At 34.7% G+C, this 26,014-nt stretch overlaps 2 protein-coding genes across 3 annotated transcripts; both read left to right on the forward strand.

Annotated features, from left to right (window-relative positions):
- The first annotated feature begins 1,659 nt into the window (after positions 1–1,659).
- LOC110886210 (organic cation/carnitine transporter 7-like) lies at positions 1,660–6,426 on the forward strand. Of its 2 annotated transcripts, none has more exons than XM_022133984.2 (6): positions 1,660–2,021; positions 2,201–2,469; positions 4,113–4,350; positions 4,499–5,006; positions 5,086–5,288; positions 5,985–6,426. In XM_022133984.2, exons 2-6 carry the CDS (start codon positions 2,201–2,203, stop codon positions 6,222–6,224), a joined length of 1,458 nt encoding a protein of 485 aa, XP_021989676.1. In that variant the 5' UTR covers positions 1,660–2,021; the 3' UTR covers positions 6,225–6,426. The 2 variants fall into 2 exon arrangements, with proteins under 2 accessions (XP_021989676.1, XP_021989677.1); XM_022133985.2 differs by having other exon boundaries at positions 1,740–2,056.
- Positions 6,427–20,039: 13,613 nt separating this feature from the next.
- On the forward strand, positions 20,040–23,511 carry LOC110886213 (organic cation/carnitine transporter 7-like). Its single transcript, XM_022133986.2, has 5 exons — positions 20,040–20,308; positions 21,588–21,825; positions 22,014–22,470; positions 22,892–23,094; positions 23,195–23,511. Exons 1-5 carry the CDS (start codon positions 20,040–20,042, stop codon positions 23,420–23,422), a joined length of 1,395 nt encoding a protein of 464 aa, XP_021989678.2. The 3' UTR covers positions 23,423–23,511.
- The last annotated feature ends 2,503 nt before the right edge of the window (positions 23,512–26,014 follow it).

Consider the following 26,014-nt stretch of genomic DNA (forward strand, 5'->3'; position numbering starts at 1 on the left):
AAAAATAAGTGCACTTTACATCAATAGCGTAGGTAAGCGAGCAACAAGCTGCGCCGCTACCCCTTTCTGAATAGCAAACCCTAGTCTATTAAAGACAAACCCCTGCCCCCCTGTTGATGAGCAACTGTTATGGACAACCTTTTGGACCCTAGTCAACAAACGGATAGCTTCTGGAGCTAGGGAGCCAAAGGTGTCGAAGGCGAAGGGGACAAATGCATGTTGGTTATCAGCACATGCTTTAGCGTGTTTATCCACCTTTTTTGATTCTGCTTTTCTTATAGCTTGTCCTGCTACAAACCCGCTTTCCCTTAAACCAGCTAAGGGGGAGACTCCTGTGAGATCCACACAAGCATGTTTCCCTCCTGCCCAGCCAAAGACGAGCAGATCCGCTGGTCTCAGTGTAGATCTCCCTTCCATGGGGTCTGTAAGGAAATTCACAGGGGCCTCCTTCTTCGCAGAAATCCCCGCTCTCCTCAAGATGTCCCCCAAAACATCTCTCACCCAGTTATGCCGATATTTGAAACCAGGGAGCTCCTTACAATGAATAGCATGCTCCCCGTATTTATCCATGCAGGCTTTACGGCAGATTGGGCAGGTTTCGTCTTCTGGATACATAGGGATCATCAGCCGGTATTTGAGGATAGCCCTATACTCAACAGCCGACATGCATTGCCCCAGCCCCTCGATCGGGATAACAGTCAAAAAGTCTTGCGCAATGGGAGCCTTTCAAGCACTCAATCACCGCCTTCTGGCGGGGAGACAGATCAAATGTTTCTCCCAAACTCTTTTCATAGAAAGAAATTTGTTTGCTTAGGTCTAACTAGAAGTGTAAATGAGTTTGAGTTTGGTTCGCTTATTATTTAAAAATTAATAGTTAATATTAATTATAATTATTTTTATTTTTATCCCAATTGCGTTAATAATAAATATTAGAGTAAATTTTTAAAATCCTGAGTTTTGGTCATGTATAACAATTTCATTAGAAACATTTTTTTTGTACCGTATTACCCTGTACTTTTTTTAATGTCATTTTCATCCAAACCTCCTTTTTTGGTAAAATCCTCCCAGAGGTTTGAAATTTTTTTTGCCATTTCAATCCAAATATTTGACAGAAAAAATAACCCGAATTAGATGTTTGGATAAAAATGGCAAAAAAATCACAAAAATGAAGGGCAATATGGTACAAAAAAGTTATTTGGATGAAACCGATAAACATGCCCAAACCTCATGGACGATTTTGACAATTTACTCCAAATATTATTATATAAATATGTATATTTACTATATTAAATAAAAATTATATAAATAATAGGCTCGCAAGCACTAATTGAGCTCGATTAATGAAGCTCCTCCTCTTTTACTAAACAAACTTACTTTTATGCTCGAGCAACTTGGTTCGTTACACCCCTGGTTCTAACATGTAGGACAGTTTCTCTGTAACAAAGAAATCGACATACGTTGCTAGTCCGTCTAGTAGCATCAATCCCAATAAAACATTTCAAAAAAGCGAGAGTTCTTATCAAGAATCAATCCGAATAAAAAATTCGAAAAAGCTAGAGTTGAGAGAGTTCTTATCAAGAGGAAGAAACAAAGACAACCACAATCAATCCCTAAAAAAATAAAAAATAAAAACAAAAAATGTTGAGAGCCTCATAGAACATTGGAGGCCCAAGGGCCAAGCTTCATAATATACTTTTCTTCTAATTTAGCCACGCCTCCCTTACTTGTGCCCTTTTGATTGGCCGATCAAAAAGAAAAAAGAAAAAAAAAACGCCAAAAAACGTGCGCAAGAAAAATTCATTACGCTATTTGTCTCGCCAACACAACACTCGGCTTGATATTTCTTTTATAAACCCCCCAATTTCTCTCTCTGTTTGTTGCATTCTTCAATTCATTCATACATAATTATCGTCAACACTTTGGAAGATTTCAATCACATCTTCTTCTTCTTAAACCCGTTTACAATCCACACAATCTTGCTCTGGAAATTTCATGTCAAAAAAGCGAATCCAAACACAACGGTAATCCATAATCGATTAATCGATCAAATATTCAGGTTTTACTTTCTAATTATGTTTTATTATTATTATAATCGGTTTAACAGTTAATAATATTATTGGGTATGTATGTATGTATGTATGTATTGTTGAGATTTATTTATTAATTTGTTTGGTTGGTTGTTTGGATTGTTGTTGGGTAGATGGGAGATCAAGGGTTTGGTTACACATTGGATGATGCACTGGGTGCAATTGGGTTTGGGAGATTCCAATATGTTGTGCTTGCATATTCTGGGTTGGGGTGGGTAGCAGAAGCAATGGAGATGATGCTGTTGTCGTTTGTGGGACCGGCTATTCAGCCTGAGTGGGGGCTTTCTGCTAATCAAGAAAGTATGATATCAACTGTTGCTTTTGCTGGGATGCTTGTTGGTGCTTATTCATGGGGGCTGGTATCTGATACCTATGGAAGAAAGTAAGTTCCTTTGTTAGTATATCCACTTGTTTCTATAGTTTTTATTTATTTATTTTCTTATGGTTTAGTTAAGTTGTATGTAACATAGGCCACTTGTGTCGGCCAAGATTGTTTGTTATGCACACGACTAGCTCATGTAGAACATAACGATGTGGGATACACGGTAAATCTGGCGTAGTTTGGTTTTAAAAAGTGAGAAGCGTAGAAAACCGACAAGGTCTAAAACCGAAGCGCAAAAGCATACAGCTTTTCGTACCGAGGCACAAATAATTATAGAGTAAATTACTTTTTGAGTCCTTGTGTTTTAGTGGTTTTAACCATTTGAGTCTAAAATCAAAATGTTTAACGCCCCGAGTCGCTAGACGCTTTTTTTTATAACCACTTGAGTCCTTTTGAGTCCAAATTTTAACCTTTTGAGTCCAACTTTTTTAACAAAATTGGACTCAAACCATTATAAAATGAACAAAATTGGACTCAAAACGTTATAAAATTAATGGCTAGGGACTCAGGACGTTAAACTTTTTGATTTTGGACTCAAGTGGTTAAAACCACTAAAACACAGGGACTCAAATAAGCTTTATACATGTTTTAGTATTGAAATTACATACATTTACAACCTGAAAAGCATTTACTTGTATAACAATCTGATGCACAAAAACGTTGGAAATGCATGAGGCGCGCGCCTTAGGGTCAACTTTTTGCCAAAAAATCACGCCTGATGTGCGCTTCTTGTAATACGTGTGCCTTGCGTACGGACATAGGCTGAAGCGCTGAGGCCTGTGCCTTAGGGCGCCTCGCGCTTTTGTAAACCAAGTCATGTAGACAAAACGGAAAGATGTGAGATTCGCCTAAGGTATCACCGTAACACCCCTAGGCAAATCTGACATACACAGTGGACAAGCGTTTTGGACACACTGGCTATGGATGAGAGAACTCCTTAGTTGAGTGTGTGTTTAGGTGGGAACAATCCAAATAAGGTTTACCTTCTGGCTAAGCAGTTAATGCGGTAAAAAATGGATACTGGTCAAGGACCGATATTTGAGATATCGGTAATCGCAGTGGGAGATCCGTAATTTTAATATCATGATGAATTTATATATATAGCAATTTAACACTAATAATTCAGTATACTCTCCTACCATTAACAAATTAACCTTTTGCAACTTGCAAAACACTAACACTAACATTAAGACTTAAAACACTAACAATTAACAATTAAGACTTAAAACACTAATAGCAGCAATAAGAAGAAAGACGAATGGTAGAACTAAGAAGAAAAGTACCGATATCGGGAAAACCGGTGATATATCGGTCAATATCGACGATAATATTGGTACCGATATTTTGCACTTATATCTCACCAGGGGACCGATAACCGACATCGGTGACGATATTAACTGCGTAGCCTTCTGGGAAGTCTCCACTCGGGGAACCAAAAGGGTTTTGCATCTAGTAGGCAACGCTGACAATATTGATTTTTTTGACGGGCCGAATATTACATAAATACTCTTGTTTTTTACTTTTTTTTAAATAATGTATACACATGGTCAAACTGTCTGGTGTCCAGGTTTTAGGTTCAAACATAACATACAGTCTTTGAAGATGTATTACTTAACCTCTTTTTGGTTCTTTCGGTATTTCAGGAAGGGATTTCTTGGATCGGCTATATTAACAACCTCAGCTGGGCTTTTGAGTGCGATCGTGCCAAATTATACATTATTGTTGATTCTCCGCTTCCTTGTTGGTATTGGTATAGGCTGTGGGCATGTGTATTCATCATGGTTTCTTGAGTTTGTTCCCACTCCAAACAGAGGTGCTTGGATGATTGTTTTTTCAACTTTTTGGACAGTTGGAACAATAACCGAGGCTTCACTTGCATGGGTAAAGGCCTTAAACTATATATTCGAATATGATTGTTAGAGATCACCATTTCGAGTTTCGACCCATCTGATTCGGGTTATCTTTTATCTCTTAACGGGTGGACCTCACCTGACAAACCACTACGGTTTATAATTTGGTTATATTGCAGTGGATCATGCCTACATATGGTTGGAGGTGGCTCCTTGGAGTATCCGCAATTCCATCTATCATGGCGCTACTTTTTTACGGTCTAGTGCCGGAGTCTCCACGATACCTAACTACACAAGGAAGATTAGCCGAGGTCCGACAAATTCTCGAGAACGGAGCTGCAGCCAACCAGAAAGAACTTCCAGCTGGCCTACTTGTTTCCGATCATATAAAGATTATGACCTACGACAACGAGCCATCGGAAAGTACCGCATTACTCTCTAACGGTAAAACAAGCAGTTCTCAAAGAAGCTCATCCTCCGTACTCATGCTTTTATCACCAAAGTTGATCAGAACAACGCTTCTCTTATGGTTCTTGTACTTTGCCAACACGTTTGCTTATTACGGTATTATATTATTGACTTCACAATTAAGTGCGCCGCAAAGTGAATGCGACACCCCCTCGTTACGCTCGGAAAATATCAAGGATCCGAGCCTGTATACAAATGTATTCATCACTAGCTTGGCAGGTATCCTGGATCCAAATTTGTTTGTATGTAAATGTATTCGTTAACCGACTTTGATTACATGATGTGGTGTGTTTTGCAGAACTTCCGGGGCTTGCTTTAGCAGCTTATATATTGGACCGAGTAGGTCGTAAGATCTCCATGGAAATCATGCTCGTTTCAGGGTTCGTTTTATTACTGCCGATAATCACCCATCAGAATGAAATGATAACCACAGGCGCTCTGTTTGGCTCTCGGATGTTTATTTCGGCAAGCTTCATTATTGTCTGTATCTATGCCCCAGAGGTATGTCCTATGTTATTATGTTAATATCTTCTTAATCCAATTTAAATCATACATTTTTCAGTTTGAGGTATCCTATGATTACTGTTAGGGGTGTGCACGGTTCGGTTCGGTTTGGTTTTTGGGTTATGGGGTTTTTCGGTTTTTGAAAACCGTTCGGTTTCGGTATTTTCGGTTTTAATAACAGTTCGGTTTTTCGGTTTTTGGAACCAAATTTCCTAAGATTAAAAAATAAAAAGGATAATCCAAGATTTAAGATTCTTTTTTTGATAATTACATTTATGTTAATATATTTAACCTTTTAAATTTACATTGTTCAAATAAATCTAACCTTCTAAACTATTTGTATATATGACATTTTCTTTTATAACACTTTGAAAATCACTTATTTAATGCGTTAAATTTTGTTATTTCATGTAAGCAATGGATAAATCATTTCAAAGATAACATAACATGCTAATGTTCTTATTATAAATATTTAATATTCAATAATAATTCATATATCAACATATAAATATATAAAAAAACATTAAAAAAATATTTAATATTCAATAATAATTCATATATCAACATATAAATATATAAAAAAACATTAAAAGAATGATCTTTTTGGTTATTCGGTTGGGTTAAGTCGGTTTTTTCGGTTTCGGTTCGGTTTTTTCAGTTTTCTGCTCTCCCCTAATTATTGTTATTCGATAGGTGTATCCTACGAACTTAAGAACGACAGGGGTTGGAATAGCGACAGCAATAGGCAGAGTTGGAGGTATGGTTTGTCCGTTGATAGCAGTTGGAATGGGAAGCGGTTGCCACCAAACGGTTCCTGTGATTCTGTTTGAGGCTACGATACTTCTGGCGGCTCTGAGTGTGGTGATTCTTCCGGTTGAGACCAAAGGGAAAAAATTGCCGGACACTTTAGATCTACCTGTTCAAGTACAATAAATGTCGCGTGTATAGTGAGAGTGAACGATAGTTCAATAATGAGAGCGCGAAAGATAGTTGATTATATGGTTTCGTAACTATCTTATGTATAGCGCAATGGTTCTTGTGGTTTTTTATTTAAAATTGGTTATGTATTGAATGATACTCATATGTCATGTTTTATTTTTTCTCAAACTAAAACAATTATTGTTAGCTTACATTATAATTGACTGCAAAGACCACAAGACCGAAAGAAGAAGAAAAGTTTTCATGACTAGTTTGATGGTATATATTATGGAGACTAAAAATAATAAGAAAAAAATCCTTCTATAAATTTAAGAAACATAACTACATTCTAGTAGAAGTGCGAATAATCGGGTTTTTTTAGATACCCTGATACATGTATCATCGGATATTGGTTTTCTGGGTATTGGCCAGGAAAATCATTCCCTGTGTACCCGGGTATATAGGTCGGGTTTATGACTTCATTATTTTTTTCTTATAAAACATAGGAATAGAAACATAGATTTAAAATACACATAAATAAAAACATAGATGTTAAGGTTTTTTTGGTGTATTTCAAGTGTTGTGACTTAACCCAAACATCAAACTAGTATTTATACCAATTGTAGGAGACTTGGGGGATTCAAAACTACCCAATATCAATGCCCAACGACTATAAAACGACATTATAGCCGTTAAAAATGCTTTGGAACACGGCAGCTGCAGAGCAACGGGTAGGGTATTCGTAAAACCCGGATATGGTATTCCTAAAACCCGGGTATACAAAAAACTTGAGCATAAAGTGGGTATAAAAAACCCGGGTTCAGGTTGGGGTACGCATCTAAAATACCATACCTGGACCCTAGCCCTAGGGTCAGGTTCGAGTTCAGGTTTAAAAAACCTAGTTTTTATGATACCCGGGTTCGGGGTTTCTGTGCACCATGACTTTCTAGTATGGTTCGAACCAAGCCCAGCTATATTAAATCTGGAACTGATTCTGGGCTCATTTGGGCTATTAATTAAACACAATGAGTTATTTTGTGTTTATTTTATTATATTTTATATTTTATATTGTATGTTGTGATATTTGGATGTTCCACATGGTTATTGGTGTGATCTTTGTGCACTTATCATGCGAATAAACACAACTTATTATAAGTCGGTGGAGAATACGTGTGCTTACATCTTTAGTTCGTATAATTAAACATACGTGACCGTGCACGTTTTGGCTAGATTGAATGTATACATAGAAATAGAATCGTGTACTTGTTAGTTTGGATTTTGACATTTTTTTTATACAAAAGGCGACCACATTCAATGTTTAGAGCACACAAATGGTAATATGATGATACAAGAGGCATATTCTTTTACCACACTCTATGTTTATAGCATACAAATGGTAGTATGATGAGCAGAAATAAATATACAATTTATAAAAAAATACTAACGATATAAGTAAATGGTATGCGAGTCGATACGCTATGGTTTTGTGTATCTTTTACTTCTATGAATAAATTATGTAGTAATTATGCTTAGGGGAGGGGGGTGGTCACTAGTGACCATTTTTCCATCACTCATAATATCCAATCATGTTCTGCCATGTCAGCAACCATTTTTCCATCACTCACAACCTTTTTAGTGGGGGTGGTCATCACTCACCACCACACCCAACAATTTCCCTCCAACCAACAATTACCCTTACAAATAAAACCATCACGACGTGGAAAAAATAACGAAATCATGTTTTCATTATACTATAACGCGTTATAGTTTCTTGTGGGGGTGGGAAAATGGAAGTTCAACGCGTGACCATTTGTTCCGTGATAAAAATAACGTGGTTGGCCCGCCTAACCTTACAAAAGTTAATTTACCAAGATAGTGATGTAACTGTAAATTGATGGATGGGGATATGGTCTACAAGTTATCAAGATTTGATTTTGGGAATCAAGAATGGGGCTTGTCACCTGATTTGAACATTACTTTATCTTTTTGTTGAATGAGTTTGGACTGAAAATGTATCTAGTAGTTTCTTTTATTCTCATCTTAAATTCTTAGAAAATGTATCTAGTAGTTTCTTTTATTCTTATCTTAAATTTTTAAGAAAAAATTACACCGTTAGTCCTTGTGGTTTCTGACAAGTTTCAATGTCAGGTACTAATAGTTTTTTGTTGCAAAATCAGGTATTAACATTTTAATTTGTCATAATGTTGAGTATTAAGGGCAAACCTTGTTAAATTGTTTGTTAAGTCTTACTAAAATGACTAAAATACATTTTAATAACTAGAGGGTCTAAAATGCCATACCTATAAAGTTCAATACGAGAGAAATGCGGTATGATAGAGGGTCATCCATTGGAAAACTTAATGATGGATTTTTAGGCTATGCGGTATGGTAGGGGGTCATCCCTTGGAGGATGATCCGCCACGTAGGCGTCACGTTATAGTCCTTGGAGGATGCCCCTCCAAGGTAGAAACACTGGAAATGGAGGATGAGCCTACCCCACCAACTTTATTTATTTATTTTTTTAACTTCATCTACTTTTTTAAAATTTATTAAATAAGATATAAAAATAAAGGGTAAAGATCCTGTAAAAAGTGCTCAAAGTGTAAGAAGTGTGAGAAGGGTATTATAACACTATATATAATACTATATAACACCATATAAACACCGTATAACAATATGTAACACCATATAATACCATATAACACTATGTAACACTATATGTCATTATATAACAAATATAACACTATACATCTATCATAGACATGCTATCAGACAACCTATAGTGTTATATTTATTATATAATGATATATAGTGTTACATAGTGTTATATGGTATTATATGGTGTTACATATTGTTATACGATGTTTATATGATGTTATATAGTATTATATATAGTGTTATAATACACTTCTCACACTTTTTACACTTTGAGCACTTTTTACAGGATCCTCTACCTAAAAATAAATTCATTAATATTAAAAAACCAAACATTACATAAGTTAAAAAAAATAAACTACAAAAATAAAAATCCTAAGAACTTTCATACTTTTTCATGATTCTTTCTTGCATTTTTTTAAAGTAGCTCGTTTTTCTTCGGGATAATTTTCAACGTCCGCCGTCATTATGTCCCATTTTTTTAGTTGGTTTTTTTCATTGTTCACCCGAACCTTTTCTTCCGTCACGCGTTCCTTCGCCTTTGCCTTTTGGGCCGTGAACCCCGCGTACGCTTTGAATTAGGCCATAAACGCCTCCATCTTCGAATCGCCTCCCTTTTCGTTTTTTTTCTTTGTAGCCGCCTTCTTTTTTGATTTGCCCCGGCCCAGGGGACGTTCCTCCTCTCGTACGGCGTACTCTTCTTCGTCAAATTCGGCGTCGTCGTTTAAATTAATTTGACATCTTGCGTCCGAGCCCCCGGCACTAAAACTACCGGTCTCCGAGTTTTTTGTCGTTTAGCCATCTCAACCTCATTTGGAACCGGCGCCCACTTGTTAGACGTTCGTAAAACTTCCCAAGCCCGAATGTGTGGGAAAACGGTTCTATGGTTCGATTGGTATTTATCCATCGCCGCTTTGAAAACATCCTCGTCGCTCATCCCACTACGGCGATTACTTGTATATAAATCATTATAAATCGCCGCAATCCGGTTCATGACCGGATTCATCTTTCGCCACTTCGAAGATATCGAGTCGACATCTAGATATTGTCCTTGTTCCATTATTGCAAGGAACTTTGATAATACCGCTTTCCAAAACCCCTTGCTGGTTTGGTTGTTACCTATATTTAACAAAAGTATATATTAAAAAAAATTTAGAATTTCTATTAAAAACTATATGTTTAAAAAAAAATAAAATTTAACTTTACATACCGACAACGGGGTGTGGATGTGCTAACATACATCTTCCCTAAGGCTTCCTCCTCGATCCTCGTCCACGGTTTTTTGTTCGATTTCGAAGGTTGATTTTGGTCAACCGCTACTTGCTTTCCTTTTTTAAATTTAGAAGATTGCGGTTGCGTCTCTGGAACGACTTCAATATCGTCTTCAACGGGTTGTGGTGGTTGAGAAGATTGAACGGGTTGTGGTGGTTGAGAAGATTGAACAGGTTGCATGTTGAACGGGTTTCGCATCATCAAGCTTTATAACGATTACACTTGTTGCATATTCGAAAAAGCGTTCGAAGATTGTTGAAAACCCGCAAAAGCGTTGACGGAAAATTACGAGAAAGCGTTCGGTTCCATTGTAGGATAGTACCCGGGCACCGAAAAAACGTTCGGGTTTGGATTTGGGTTATTCGGGTTGTATGGATCCATTGTAAAAAGTAGAAGAATGTTTTATAAAAAAGTAGAAGAGTTTATTAAAAGTTGAGAGAGAGATGGAGTTGATGTGGGTAAAAAATGGGGTAAAAATGTTGTATTTATATAAAAAGTTTGTTGGTTTTGGGGGTTTTTTTTTTGAATAATAGCCGTTAGTTTTGATTTTAGGCATTCGAGTGATTTTTTTTTTTTTTTTTTGCAACGGTCCACAAGCCATAACGTACACATTTTTTGTCTCCTAGTGGGGCGGCTGAAACGTCTTAAGGCAGACGGAGAGGACGATGGGGGGGGGGGGGCGAAATGGTGTTGGGGCGGCGACGGGGCAAGTCGAGCCCAAACCGACCCCCACACCGACTTGCCTTAATTCTTGTTTTGGAAATCCTTTGAAATAGTTATTGGTGTTATGTTTTTAAATGTTTATCTCGTTAAACAATATAAGAGGTGTTGGACTAATTGTTCGTTTTATTTTTACATTTTTAGTTTTTTAATGTTTTATTTTTTCTTTTTTATTATTCTTAAAAAAATAAATTTATAACTGTTTTTTTGCTTTATTTATTTTTATTTTTACGTTTATTAAGTTTTTATTTTTTATTTAAATTTTTATACAATTTTTTACCTTTCCCTTTATTGCAAGAATCATGAGAAACAATATGAACACAACCAAAACTACTTTAAAAGCTTAAAAAACATACAAAAAAATTCTTTATTTATTTTTTAGCTTTTCGTTAAAAATCACAACATTTTATTTATATTTTTTTTTTGAATTTTTCGTTATTATTATTATTATTATTATTTGTAATAAGTCGCAATTTAACTGTTAAAAACACTCTTAAGTCGTACGAGTTTCTGATCTTTATTCTAAACTAGATTATAGACCCGTGTATTATACGGGTTTGAGAATAAAATTATATAACTTAATAATACACGCCCGAGGTAGGTGTCATATTTACTTTTTTTAATCAAATATCGCAAATATATGATAATCATACTATATTTACTATGGTAACCATTTCATTTCCTTAGTTATGTGATTTTATTGGCCTTTTCTAAACTATTTTGCACATTTCTAATTTTTAGCTCACCAAACATTCTTATAATATCTAATCATTTTTAATAAGTTGTCCATGATATAACAATTATGTTCTTATCTTACTCTCCAATCTATTATAGAGTTGTTAAGCCAATGTAGATACACGTTTTCTTTATGCTACTACTATTTTTGAGTGAATTTCAAGTTTTGTCCTTTATCTTTAGGCCACTTTGCAAGTTTTGTCCTTTATGTTTAAATTTGACGAGTTTTGTCCTTTACGTTTAAAAATCAAGCATGTTTTGTCCTTTATGCTTGATTTTTAAGGACAAAACGTGTTTGATTTTTTAAACATAAAGGACAAAACGTGTTTGATTTTTAAACATAAAGGGTAAAACGTGCTTGATTTTTAAACATAAAGGACAAAACTCGTCAAATTTAAACATAAAGGACAAAACTTGCAAAGTGACCTAAAGATAAAGGACAAAACTTGAAATTCACTCACTATTTTTTTTACATAGCTTGGCTTTGTTATGACTTGATTTGATTTGATTCTGGTTATATTTTCGTTATATATAACTTTTACATATTTTTGTAACTTTTTATAAGTATATTTTATTTTTTCTGATATATAAAAACCATAACATCAAAGTGGTTAATTATGAAATTGCATTGACCATTTATTAAGATTTAGATGAAGTCACGACTAAAAATAAAGTTCCATGATTTGCTACCTCCATTGCCCCTCAAGTTGCATGGTTGAAAACAATTTAGTTGTGTAAATTTGTGCATAAATATTATTAAATTATATAATTTTAATCCTCAAACACTGCACCTAGAATTTTGTAAAAGTTGTAATAAACAAATTTATAACCCGTGTAATTAATAGTAAAATTTTTAATAAAACTTATATAGAACATAGATTAAAATAAATACGTTGCAACACTGCACCTAGAATTTTGTAAAAGTTGTTATAAAAAGGAAAAATAAATAAATTAATGTGATCTTGGAACTTTTAAATATAAAAAAAAACTAAAAGCATATAAATTAATAATAACTAGTATTAACACCCCCACCCCTCACCCCCACCCACCGTACATGCACGTTGTGGTGGGGTCGTAAAGCCATGACAAATAGCACCAATACTACACCACCGTTAGTGACCATCAACACTGAAGTCACAGCGTGTTAATGCGGAGAAATGAGACCGAGACGTAAAACATGGAAAATAATAACTAAGTCGATTAAAGACCCGCACGTTGCGACGAGCATGTCAAACGGGAAAAAATAGATGACATAAAAACGTTGAACCACACACGCATGTTGCACCATGTTAACTTGTAAAATATAGAACGAAACGTAAAACAAAATGTGAAAAACATTGAACCACACACGAACGTTGCGTCATGTTAACTCGGAAAATTTAGAACAAAAGGTAAAACGAATTTTTTGTGAAATATGAAAAATTAGGGGACCAAAGTTGAAAGTTAAAGAAAATTATAAGATTAAATTGGAAACATGAAAACTTTTGGACTAAAAGTAAAATATCAATTAACTTTATGACTAAAAGTATAATATTGTATTTTTTTTTAAACCACCCTATGCATAGAGTACAACACTTCTATGCATTGAAATGTTGCTTATTTATAGTAGATAAATAATATATCACACAAATAAATTTCCTAATCTAAATTTACTTACGTACATTATCTTGATTTCCCCACATTCATTTAAATTATTAATTTATATAATACTAGGTTATAACCCCGTGTATTACACGGGTTGAATAAATAAATTTATATACTAAATAATAAAATAATTTAGTGAGTCGAAGATTTATTTCCCCTTTTATTTCACTCTCTTTCAGATTATATACCTATGGGGACACGTAGTTGAATCAATAAAATATTAAATAGTTAGTAATAAGAAGAGAAAATAAAAGAAATAGTTAAGAAATGAAATATTAAAGTATATAAAGTATACTTGTTCTCTCTAAATACTGATTTAACCAGGTTTATAACCCAGGTTCAAACTCTAGATATATAATAAAACTAATTAAGTTATATCTTCATCAAACATATATATATATATATATATATATATATATATATATATATATATATTTCAAACTTTGTGGTTTTACAATATTTTCAAAAGTTATTTTAATAACTTATTATAAAAAAACATAAATTGACCTTATTAGTTATTACTAAGGATGTTCACAATTCAATTTAAAACCGTGAAACCGATCAAAATTGTCATCGGTTTCATTTCACGGTCGGGTTTGTTATTAACTTTCGATTTATGTATTAAGTTTACTAATATATTACTTCCGGATTCAAATTTAAAATTTTAATTACAAAAATTAATAATATCTTATTACAAAAAACGTATGTAGTTACTAAGTATTTTTATTTTATTCAACCCGTGTAATACATAGGTTCTAACCTAGTTAATATTATAAATGAGAAGTATGCATTAAATTTAAAATAAATAATAATTATCTATAATTAAGTAGAAGAGATTAAACAAAATAATATTTAGTAGGAGAGTTATCTATAATTAATTAGAAGAGATTAAACTAAATAATATTTAGTAGGAGAGTTATCTATAATTAGTTAGAAGAGATTAAATTAATAGTAATTATCCATAAGATATTAAAGTAAATAATATTTAATAGGATGATTATCTATAATTAATTATTAATTAAAAAGATTAAACTAAAATAACAATTATCTATAAGAGAAGGCCTAATATAATGACAAGTGTCCCTAACATGGTTTCTTTTATTATATGTATAGATTGATGTATTTGGAATCTTTTATTAATAGTTATATATTATATTATTTGATACATTTATATTAGTTGTAGATAATTATTAATTAAATTTGAATTTATACGTTTATCTCTAACTATATTAATTAATATTATATTATTATTAGAAGTGAAGAGGCACCAGAGAGTGACACGTGTATAAAAGATTTTCATTTATTAGTATAGGAAGATATATAAAGAAATATAAAAAATGATAAGTTTAATAAATAAAAAAACTATTTTTATATTCTAGAAAATAAGAATATATAATGATTGGGTACAAAAAATTAAATAAAAAGAGTTTAAATAGTTAATGCTTAATTAATAATGGTTGCATTTAATAATAGATAGTTATAGAGTAGGGTGTAGTAGAGTGTGTCAGGTTCATTTGTGAATGATCCCATTGATTGTGAACACTACTGAATTAACCCTAACCCTTGATTATCAATATATAAGTATAAATCAATGGCCATGATTTGATGATGAAAATACACTTGTGAATTTTACAATTTGACGATGTAAATCAATGTCAGGATTTGTTCACTCAATTCACAAATACAATAATGTTCACTCTAGAACCCAACCTGAATGTTTTTTTAACGACCGACAGAAAATTTTATTCATCATAGCAAGATGCTACACACCATAATTACAAAATTCACCAAAACAAACAAATGAGTTTACATAGGTCTTAGCCAAAAATATTAAACCGACTCCAGTTTTCCCATGTTAGTGTCACCTCCTTTGACCGATTTTTTACCTACAAAAAAGCCATTAATTTCACCTCATCCAGAACTTTTGTAGTGCTTGGAATTGCTTGCCCAAATGTAACCTCATTTCTCATTCTCCAAATACACCAAATTGCTACAAGTACGAGAGCGTATAATGCTTTTTTCCTTTTCCTCAATCCCGGACTGAATCCATGCAAGACTAATAAGTCTTTGATGTCAAAGGCAATGATTGGATGTATCTTACACTAGTCCGCTATGTTTTGCCAGATGACTTTGGCAAAATGACACGCCACGAATAGATGTTCACTAGTCTCTTCATACTCGCCGCATAACGTACACAGTCGATTTTGAACCATGATGTTCCGATTCAATAGTGCACATTTAGTTGGTAATCGTTCCATCTCCGCTCTCCATGCCACGATTGCCACCTTCTTCGGTACCCAGTTATTCCAATCAAACACTCTATTGGGCTGAACTCTATTATGCGAACTAAGGATTTCTAAGACCTGAAACTTTAAACATACCAGATTCATGATAATTCCATCTCCATTTATCGCAGCTTGATCTCAACCTAACCGCCCTGATAACGACTCTGATTTGTTGCAGATCAAGTTGCTCTGTGTTGCTAAGTTCCGACCTCGACCAGTTCCAGTTAAATGTTACCCCGAAACTGTCCATATCACCCGGTCAGCTACCGTACAATTTTTTTCGTTTTCAAGTCTAAATAAGGCCGGAAAGCATTTATATAACGGGTCCGGCCCGACCCAGCTATCCATCCAGAATGCAGTTGTATTACCCCATTAGCGAGGACAACTGAAATAGCTCGATTCAGGTCCACTTCGGTGTTATCTAGGGCCTGCCAAATACTAACAATATCTTTCCACGGCCCGGGTTCGGAAATTTTTGCTGGGATATCACTCCGTGCCCTTGAGTTATGATGGATGGCCCACACGACTCTCCTCCATAATCCTCTTTTTTCCGTTTTAAACCTCCACCACCATTTTGCTAACATCGCTAGATTTGCATCTCTAAGGGACCTAAAGCCAAGTCCCAACCCAACCTGAATGTAATTAGCAACACCCTTAACAAGGGAATACCAAAAGGGTTGTGTTAAATACACCAACTTTTTTTTTACTTTTTTCCGACAAGTTAAGTTTTCAAGTTTTCATAAACTAATAATTTCTCTAACTCAACTATTAATTCTATGACCAGGGTGTATTTAATACATAATATTTTCAAAAGTTCATATATAACCAAATCAAAGGTTTTGAAAACGAAAGTTAAATTTCAAATATTTAACAGTTTTGAAACTAACCATTTGAATTTACAAAAAAAATATCCACAACTTTAATTTTATAAATCATAATATTAATTACTAACAGTAACAGTAACAACATTTAATAAAAATGAGAAAAAAAAGAACTCTATGAATCAAACTAAAAAGGAAAAAATCAGTGGTTCAAAAATTAAATGTGATTTTATTTTTGGGCTTGAGGATCCTAATTCATAAAGAAAGTATAAATGAAGATGATGTTTTTTAATCAGATCATTAGGTGTATTAATTTTAGATTAATTATGTGTTTTAATAGTAATGAAATTAGCAGTTTTTTTTTTTGAAAGGTGTGAATTATTCGTGAATGTCGGGAGGTCTAGCACACGTTGTCTTAACCGGGTCCGCGCTAGAGAGCCCCCTCGCACAATAGATCCCTAATTTAAACCCCTCAATGAGAAACCCCTATCACCCAGACTCGAACTTGAGACCTGGAGAGGAAAACTCACCCGGACCCACCATAGGTGGAACTTAAATATCTGTGGCCACCACTAGAGCACTAGTGATGGTTAGCAGTGTTAATTGCAACGAGTAAAATAGATATTAATGATATGATGATGCTATTAAATTTTATACCTTCTCAGTAGGAACAATATGTGTTCTAGAAAGGCATTACCAAACCTTCTGAGCGAATTAGAACGTAACACCGTCGGGTGATCTTCTGTCGTCGCCGATGAATTCGTTGATTGGTTGGCCATGTCGCAGGAAACTGAAAAGGATTTGGGGTGAGAGGATGAAACCTTGTAATCAGACCTTAAGATTGTATTTTATAACAGTTTTGGCCCCTAACACTAACCATGTCACTTTTTTGTTGTTGCATTTGATCGTTTAATTTTTTTTTGCACGTTTACTATTTTAGTAGAGACTCGTTATTTATTTATTTATGATGAACTTTTTCACTTTCGTGTTTATAATAAAGTGTCTTGATTATTTATTTATTAATATTGATATTAATACTAATAATAGTATAACAAAATATAAAAAAGTAACTAAAGTATTATAAAATGATTATTACTTAATCATTACTAAGACCATGTGTAGTGGAAGGGGAAGATAATGCCCCCACCCTAGGGCATTTTACGCCATGTGGCGGTCCAGTCAACAAAGGGGCATTATTGGGCGTTTTCTAAAATGGGTGTAGTGGGGATGGAGCATTATTGGGGCATTAAATAAAATAAAGAAAAAACACCTAAAAATCTTATTGGATAACAAAAAGGGAGATGAAAGATGATTGGATAAGGAGAAGGGGGCAAGACATGCTTCAAACCACGCCAAGGGGGCTTTTTTTGAATTTTTATTTAAAAAAAAACGCCCTATGTAATGGGTTCCGGGCGTTTTTGGGCGTTTTTTTTTTTGAATTTTTTTTTAAAAAACGTCCCACTACGGAGGGTCTAAGTTTGACTAGTTTGATATATTAATCCACTAGGTTATAACCCCGTGTATTACACGGGTTGAATAAATGAATTTTATATACTAAATAATAAAACAATATATCTTTAAAAATATATTTATAAGAACCATATTGTACGGGTTGAATAAATATAAAATTATATACCAAATAAAAAAGTTATATCTTTAAAACCGCTTGTTTTACACGAGTTGAATAAATGTAATATTGTTTACCAAATAATAAAATAATACATCTTTAAGAAACCTCATTTATTACACGGGTTGAATAAATATAATTTTATATACCAAATAATAAAAAAGTTACATCTTTAAAAATATGTGTATCACACGGGTTGAATAAATGTAATTTCCTTTACTAAGTAATAAAAAATATATATCATTAAAAAGACCCCGTGTATTGTATGAATTGAATAAATCTAATTTTAAGTATCAAATAATAAAAAGTTATATCTTAAAAAACCTCATCTATTACACGGGTCGAATAAATGTAATTTTGTATAGTAAAAAGACGTTAGGGTCCAAAAGGGTTAGAAAAAAAGACGTTGAGGGCTCAGATGTTAAAAAATTTCTTTTTGGGCTAAAAGGGTAAAAGTGATATAACTACAGGGGCCAAAATCGTAATTTACTTTAATATCAAATTAGATAACTAAGTTTGAATTTGAAGTAAATAGATAAATATAAAAGTAAAAATGATCTCTAGATCAAGTGGTGGACGACTTGCTTTTCTCTTGAGAGATGCAGGTTCGACTCCCACTTGGTGCAGAGTGAGGCACTGGTGGGCAATGATAGGAGACCCAGGGAAATCTGGGTTGGATCCTTGAGCCAAACGGGTTTTACCGGTAATTTCACTGTCGTGCCTACGGGCGGGTGGGTTACCGGGTTTTCCCCGGAATTGGTGGTGGACTCGGGTTACTCTCGGAGTACTCCGTTTGTCCAGTTGGTGCCCCAAGAGTGCTCGGGATTGAGTTTGTTGGCCGTTCAAAAAAAATAATAATTAAACTAAATAAATATTTAGTTAGGAGGATTATCTATAATTAATTAGAAGAGATTAAAATAAATTATAATTATCCATAATACATGACCTAATATGATGACAAGTGTCCTCAAAGTGGTTTCTTTTATTATATGTATAGATATGTTGGGTGTATTTATCACACCCCTAAGAGTATACGTAGTGGGGCGCTTTCCCCGTTCATCGCGCCGCCGAAACGCCGGCAATACCAAAACGTGAGGCGCTATCAAGGAGGAATGGGGGAGTGGCGCGAGAATTATAGCGGCGTGATGTGTGTCGTTTTTTGATTTTTTTTTATTTTCTGGTTATTTAATGCTCTGTTTTTATTTTGTGTTGCAGGTATATATTGAAGAAGAAGAAGAAGGAAGACAAGGAAGAAGAAGAATTTTAGGGTTTTTAATTTATGGGTTTCGGGCTGGTTTTATGTTTTGGTTTTATAGGCTGGTTTTATTTTTTTCGTCCAACTTTTTTTTTGTGGAACCGCTTTTTTTTTATGTTACTGTAATGTTTTTTTTTAAGTGTAATGTTTTTTTTTTTATTTTAGTGTAATGTTTTTTAATTTAATGAAATGAATTTTAATTTTATAAAGTTAGAAAATAATTATAAAAAATTAGAAATTAATAATTGAGTAATGATTAAGCAGGGGCTTTATGACTACGGGCTTAAATGCATAACGCCCCATAATGCTCACCCGCACACGTGGCGCGCCACGTGTCGCATAACGCCCACAAAAGGGCGTTATGACTACGGATGGCCTAACAAAAACAACATAACTTTTCAGATTTCAATTTCCAAAACATTTTTAAGTTGGTGATTTAAGAGCCCAATGATACATAAGTTTATACTTTTTAGGTCATTAAAGTTATTAATTCTAGGCCCATTTATTACCTATTACATATTATGGGCCATTCTATCTAGTCAATGTGATACATCCGTATTCTCAGGACCGCTCTGAAGTTTTCTCCCTATAACTGGTAATAATCGTTAACGACTTTCTTCAGTTACATATTTCACTCGCATATTTCGAAGCAAATAATATCATTTCAAAGAAAAAAAAACTTCATTTTGAAAAAAAATAAGACAAAAGGTAGAGAAATCAATCATCTGATCATTTGTTTAGCAATTATAAAATCAGATTTCAATATCTAATTTTGTTTTAATCATCGAAATTGCAATTTGTATGATTGTTGATCAGATGGAAGATCAAAGGAATGGGTACACATTGGATGAAGCATTGTGTTCAATTGGGTTTGGAAAATTCCAATATATTGTGCTTGCATATTCTGGGCTGGGTTGGGTTGCAGAAGCAATGGAAATGATGCTTTTGTCATTTGTGGGACCAGCCATGAAGCCTGAGTGGGATCTTTCTTCAAATGAAGAAAGTTTGATATCAACTGTTGCATTTGCTGGAATGCTTGTTGGTGCATATTCTTGGGGGGCAGTTTCTGATACTTATGGAAGAAAGTAGGTTCCTTTATCAATATATACACATTTTTTTTTTGTTTTTTTCTTTACCAAGATTGTAATTTAACATCCAACCACTCGTATCAACCAATACGCGTTTTGCACTTTTGCCCGTTAGGGATTCAGAAATTTGTTTTTGGTTGCGTGAGTGGAAACTTACAATTAACTATCATGTATTGCTCCCAATTTGCGGGTTCACGGGTTGAAATGTGCAACATAAACATGACTAGTATTATTTTTTGTGTCAAAGATTTTAACCCTGATCCGCAAACACATAAATTCGGTCAACCCGAACACAATCCGTTTAACCTGTTTTTTTAAATGAGTCAAACATGTTAAACGAGTTGTGAGCGGGTTGTTGGTAATGTGTTTAATGGGTGCGTATGAGTGTGACATGTAGATAATACGATGTGACAAAAGTAACATTAGTATGACCAACCATATTTTTTCAAGAACAAAATGGAAATAGTTTAGAGTCGGCAGACTAAATGAGTAATATTTGTAGCTTATATTTCTATACTTTTTTAGTCTTGTTTTTTGGACTGTTGTTTGTTTTGGAGCCGGGCGTCTCTCTGGAAGCGGCCTCTCTATTTCCAGGGGTAGAGGTAAGGTTTGCGTGGGTATGGTGTTGTTGTTGCTGTTGTTGTAAATGAGAGAGTTTTATATTTAATGGGAAAATATTGAAAATCTTGAAAATGGATTGGAAATTGCAAGTGTATCGTTAAAAAAATGGATAGTGGAACAAAACAAGAATAAATTTATAAAAGGCTTTTTTAAACAATACTTCAATGGGTTAATGGGTCAACCCGAACTGTTTTTAAAAATGCGTCAACCCGGACACGACTTATTTTATAAAACGGGTTGTGTTAATTGACCCAAAACATTTTTTTTCGTGTCATGTCAAGAATTACCGCCCCTACTCCTAATCAAGTAGACTTATGTGTTGAGTTCTTCTTTCATCCATAGCCAATGGCCCAAAAAGCATTGATATACATAGTTTTGTATGTATTCCATTTTCTCATGATTTTTTTACCTTAATTGAACTATCCAATATCAACCGGTTGATACACAAGATGTTGAGTTTATAAGAATTTTTAGCCTCAAGTACACTAACGCGTTTTGGGCCAGCTGTGGATGAGAAAGAACTTCATAGTTGAACGTGTTTGAGTAGATCTTAAGTTCAAACATAAACTCCTCAAGTTCAAACATAAACTCTTTAATCATTAGCATTACTTACCCAGTTAACCTCTTCTTGGTCCTTTTTGTTTTGGCATTTCAGGAAGGGATTTCTTGGTTCCGCTATGTTAACAACAATAGCCGGTATTTCAAGTGCTTTCGCGCCAAATTATATTTGTTTGTTGATTCTTCGATGCCTTGTTGGTATTGGTATAGGTTGCGGGCATGTGTTTTCGTCATGGTTTCTTGAGTTTGTTCCCTCTCCAAATAGAGGAGCTTGGATGATTGTTTTTTCAACTTTTTGGACAGTTGGAACAATAATGGAGGCTTCACTCGCATGGGTAAAGTCCTTCAACCATATGTTCATGTAGATTCTTAGAGGTCTCATTTTTTTCAACTAATGTGGGTTATCTTTTGTCTCTAATGGGCCAACTCGACCCATCTTTACACAAGAAATCATTTGTCACCTCTAAGAATCATCTTATAAGTTCAAGCTCACCATATGGTTTATAATATGATTCTATTGCAGTGGATCATGCCTAGATATGGTTGGAGGTGGCTCCTTGGTGTATCCGCAATTCCATCTATCATATCACTTGTGACATATGCTCTTGTGCCCGAGTCTACAAGATACCTTTGTACACAAGGAAAGATAACTGAGGCCCGGCAAATTCTAGAGAAAGGAGCTACACTCAACCGAAAAGAACTCCCAGTTGGTATACTTATTTCTGATCATAACACCGGAAGTTCTCAAAGAAGCTCGTCGTCTGTATTCATGCTTTTATCATCCAAGTTGCTCAGAACAACGCTTCTCTTATGGTTCTTGTACTTTGCCAACACGTTTGCTTATTATGGCATTATATTATTGACTTCACAATTAAGCACCTCAAAACTTGATTGTGACTCGGGCTCGGCCAAGTCACACTCAGAAACAGATATCAACGATTCGAGTCTGTATGTAAATGTATTCATCACTAGCTTGGCAGGTACCCTGGATCCAAATTTTATTTTACGTAAATGTATTCGTCAAGGCGCATAGGCCTCGCATGGGCCCTAGGCGCAAGGTGCAAATAAAGTTCTAACAAAAATAATTAAAAATATTTTATGTATTAGAAATGAAATAGTATTCTTCAAATAAAATAAACTAAAGCTATATATTATATAACATTTAATATCACTTAAGTAGTATCAAAAGTTCAAAAATGTTAGTGTATTAGTGTAGAAAAGTAGTTTTTGTTAAATAAAAGTAGAAATCTAGCTAGAATCTTGCAGGAAACTCTCTGGAATCTAGGAATCTGTGCCTGAACCATCACCTGGAGAATGGGCTTAGGCGCAAGAGGCGATGACTTTTAATAACTATGGTATTCGTTAACCGACTTTGATTACATGATGTGGTGTGTTTTGCAGAGCTTCCGGGGCTTGCTTTAGCAGCTTATATATTGGACCGAGTAGGTCGTAAGATCTCCATGGAAATCATGCTCGTATCAGGGTTCCTTCTATTACTGCCGATAGTCGTCCATCAGAATGAAGTGATAACCACAGGCTCTTTGTTTGGAGCTCGAATGTTTATTTCGGCAAGCTTCATTATTGTCTGTATCTATGCCCCAGAGGTATGTCCTATGTCCTATGTTAATGTTAATACCTCCTTAATCCAATCAAAATCATAAAATGTTCAGTTTGACATATCCTATGATCATTGTCATTTGATAGGTGTATCCTACAAACTTAAGAACAAGAGGAGTTGGAATAGCAACAGCTATAGGCAGAACTGGAGGTATGGTGTGCCCTCTGATAGCAGTTGGGATGCAAGCCGGTTGCCACCAAACGGTTCCGGTGATTCTGTTTGAGGCTACAATATTTTTGTCAGCTGTGAGTGTTTTGATTCTGCCATTTGAGACCAAAGGGAAGGAATTATCAGACACTGTTCAAGTAGCATAAATGTGTCATTACATGCGATAACCAATTTTGATTATTAACTTGAGAATCGAATAAACACTTGTTCAAGTAGAATAAATGTCTCGTTACATGCAATAACCAATTTTGATTAAATAAATTTTAGCTTTAGAACCGCATAAACACTTGTACTTAATAGTACTATCTAGATAATGCGAGAGACAAAGAAAGTTGATTATATTGTTACATAAGTGTTACATAACTATCTTATGTAACAGTTAAAGCACAATGGTTCCTGTAGTTTTCTTCTTAAAATAAAATCGGTTCCGCGTTGAAAAGACACTCAGCACATGTTTGTTTATCAAACTTGAAAACCGAAATTGCTAAAATGATCTACAAGAAGAATTGTTTTTCATAACTAATTTGATGGTATAAACTATGGAGAAACTATAAAAATAACAAGTAACAAATATCCCTTCTACTAAATTCGGAAACAAATTACATTCTAGTATGATCTGAACCTATTTCTCTCGAATCGAGTATTAATGAAACGAAAATTACAAGTCGAGGCGCCACTGTAACCTAAAACCTCAGTTAATCTTTAGCCTTGGGTCAAGTCAAACTCAATCTTAACTTTTCTCTGCTTGGTGCAGGCTGGCTACCATAGTGTTCACATACTCTAATACATCTATATCTATATAATACAATATTAGAAGAAATCAACATGTATTAGAAGATAAAATGGTTTTTAAAGAAAATCAATAGAAGAAGTTGTATTAGCATATAGCTAATGTTTCATTTGTGGGTCCCTTTTCCATGAATCATGATAATACGAGGACGCTTGACGGCGTGCTTCAGGTGAGTCTTCGGGTTATTTGGACAAATCAAGCCTTGTCCAAAAAGGATCAATGCAATATAATGGAATAACCTACCTTACATCCAAATAAATTGCATATAGAATATATTAAAAGATTTAAAATGATGTAATATCAACTGAAAATAGTGGAACATATGTACCTGCACAGGCATACAATGCAAGTTCGTAAGCACACGGTAACCCAAAACATGACCACATCTGACAACCATAATTGGCCAGAGTTAGCACAAAGCCTCTCAACTGATGAACTTCAGCTAAGACAATCTTCATGGCTTGGTGTGAAACAAAACCCCACAATTCTTGAAATATTGGTTTGTTATATTTTATCTTGCGGATAATCCTACTTCTTTCAAGATTTTCTTTGATAACAGTTTCTTGTGATTTCACAATGTCTTCAATAACAAGTATGAATCTGTCTAGATCACATTTTGTTGTCTCCAATTGCCTTTTTAGTTTGGTGTGCTGGCTCTCACCTCTGTTTGTTGTTGAGTTTTCAAAGTAAAAGTGGTCTATGGTATTATTAATTGATGATCTTAAGAATACAATACAATCCCATTATATAGGGAATGAATACAAGATAAGTATGGAAACAAACTCTATCTCATAATCTATACAAATCAATTCTAAATATACTATAATGCTAAGATTCTCCCGCAGTTTGATCGGGCGCGGAGCAGACGGTTAAGCTGGAGCGGAATGACTGGAACAACTCTCAAGATAATCCTTTAGTGAAGATGTCGGCGTACTGAGATGAAGACGGAACATGAAGAACCCGTATATGCCCGACACGAACCTTTTCACGCACAAAATGTATATCAATCTCAACATGTTTCGTGCGTTGATGTTGAACGGGATTATTCGAGAGATAAAAGGCAGAGACGTTGTCACAATAGACCACCGATGCGCGCTGCAATGGAACATGAAGCTCGAGAAGCAAGTTATGTAACCATGTAGCTTCAGCGACCGCATTAGCTACTCCGCGATACTCAGCCTCAGCACTCGAACGATATACAATGGGCTGACGTTTAGAAGACCACGAAAGAAGATTGTCACCCAAGAAGACACAATAACCACTGGTGGAACGGCGTGAATCAGGACAACCACCCCAATCTACATCAGAGTATGCTACAAGAGAATGTACTGGCGATTTGATTATCCGAATCCCATACGAAATCGTGCCCTGTAAGTAACGGATGATACGTTTCATAAAATTAAAATGCGGATCACGCGGCTCATGCATGAACAAACATAATTGTTGAACTGCGTATGAGATATCGGGCCTGGTAAATGTCAAATATTGTAGAGCACCGGCTAAGCTCCTATATAAAGTTGGGTCGTGGAAAAGAGCCCCGTCAGTAGCGCTAAGCTTACACGACAAGTCCACAGGGGTAACACAGGGCTTATACGAAGACATGTTAGCGCGGTCAATAATTTCCTTTGCATACTGTGACTGGGAGAGAACCAAACCGTTGTTTTGATGTGTTACTTTAATGCCCAAAAAATGATGCAGCCGTCCCAAGTCAGTCATGGCAAACTCTCGTGAGAGTGAGGTAATAATATCCTGTAAAAGAGCATCCGTGGATGCGGTGAGAATAATGTCGTCCACGTAAAGTAATAAATACGCAACGTGAGGGCCCTTGTTGTAAATGAACAAGGAAGTATCGCATACACTGCTCCGAAACCCCTGTGAAAGAATGTAAGTAGCAAAACGAGTGTACCAAGCGCGAGGGGCCTGTTTCAAGCCGTATAAAGACTTCTTC

Source organism: Helianthus annuus, chromosome 10, assembly GCF_002127325.2.
Source record: "Helianthus annuus cultivar XRQ/B chromosome 10, HanXRQr2.0-SUNRISE, whole genome shotgun sequence".
In the NCBI taxonomy this organism is placed as follows: Eukaryota; Viridiplantae; Streptophyta; class Magnoliopsida; order Asterales; family Asteraceae; genus Helianthus; species Helianthus annuus.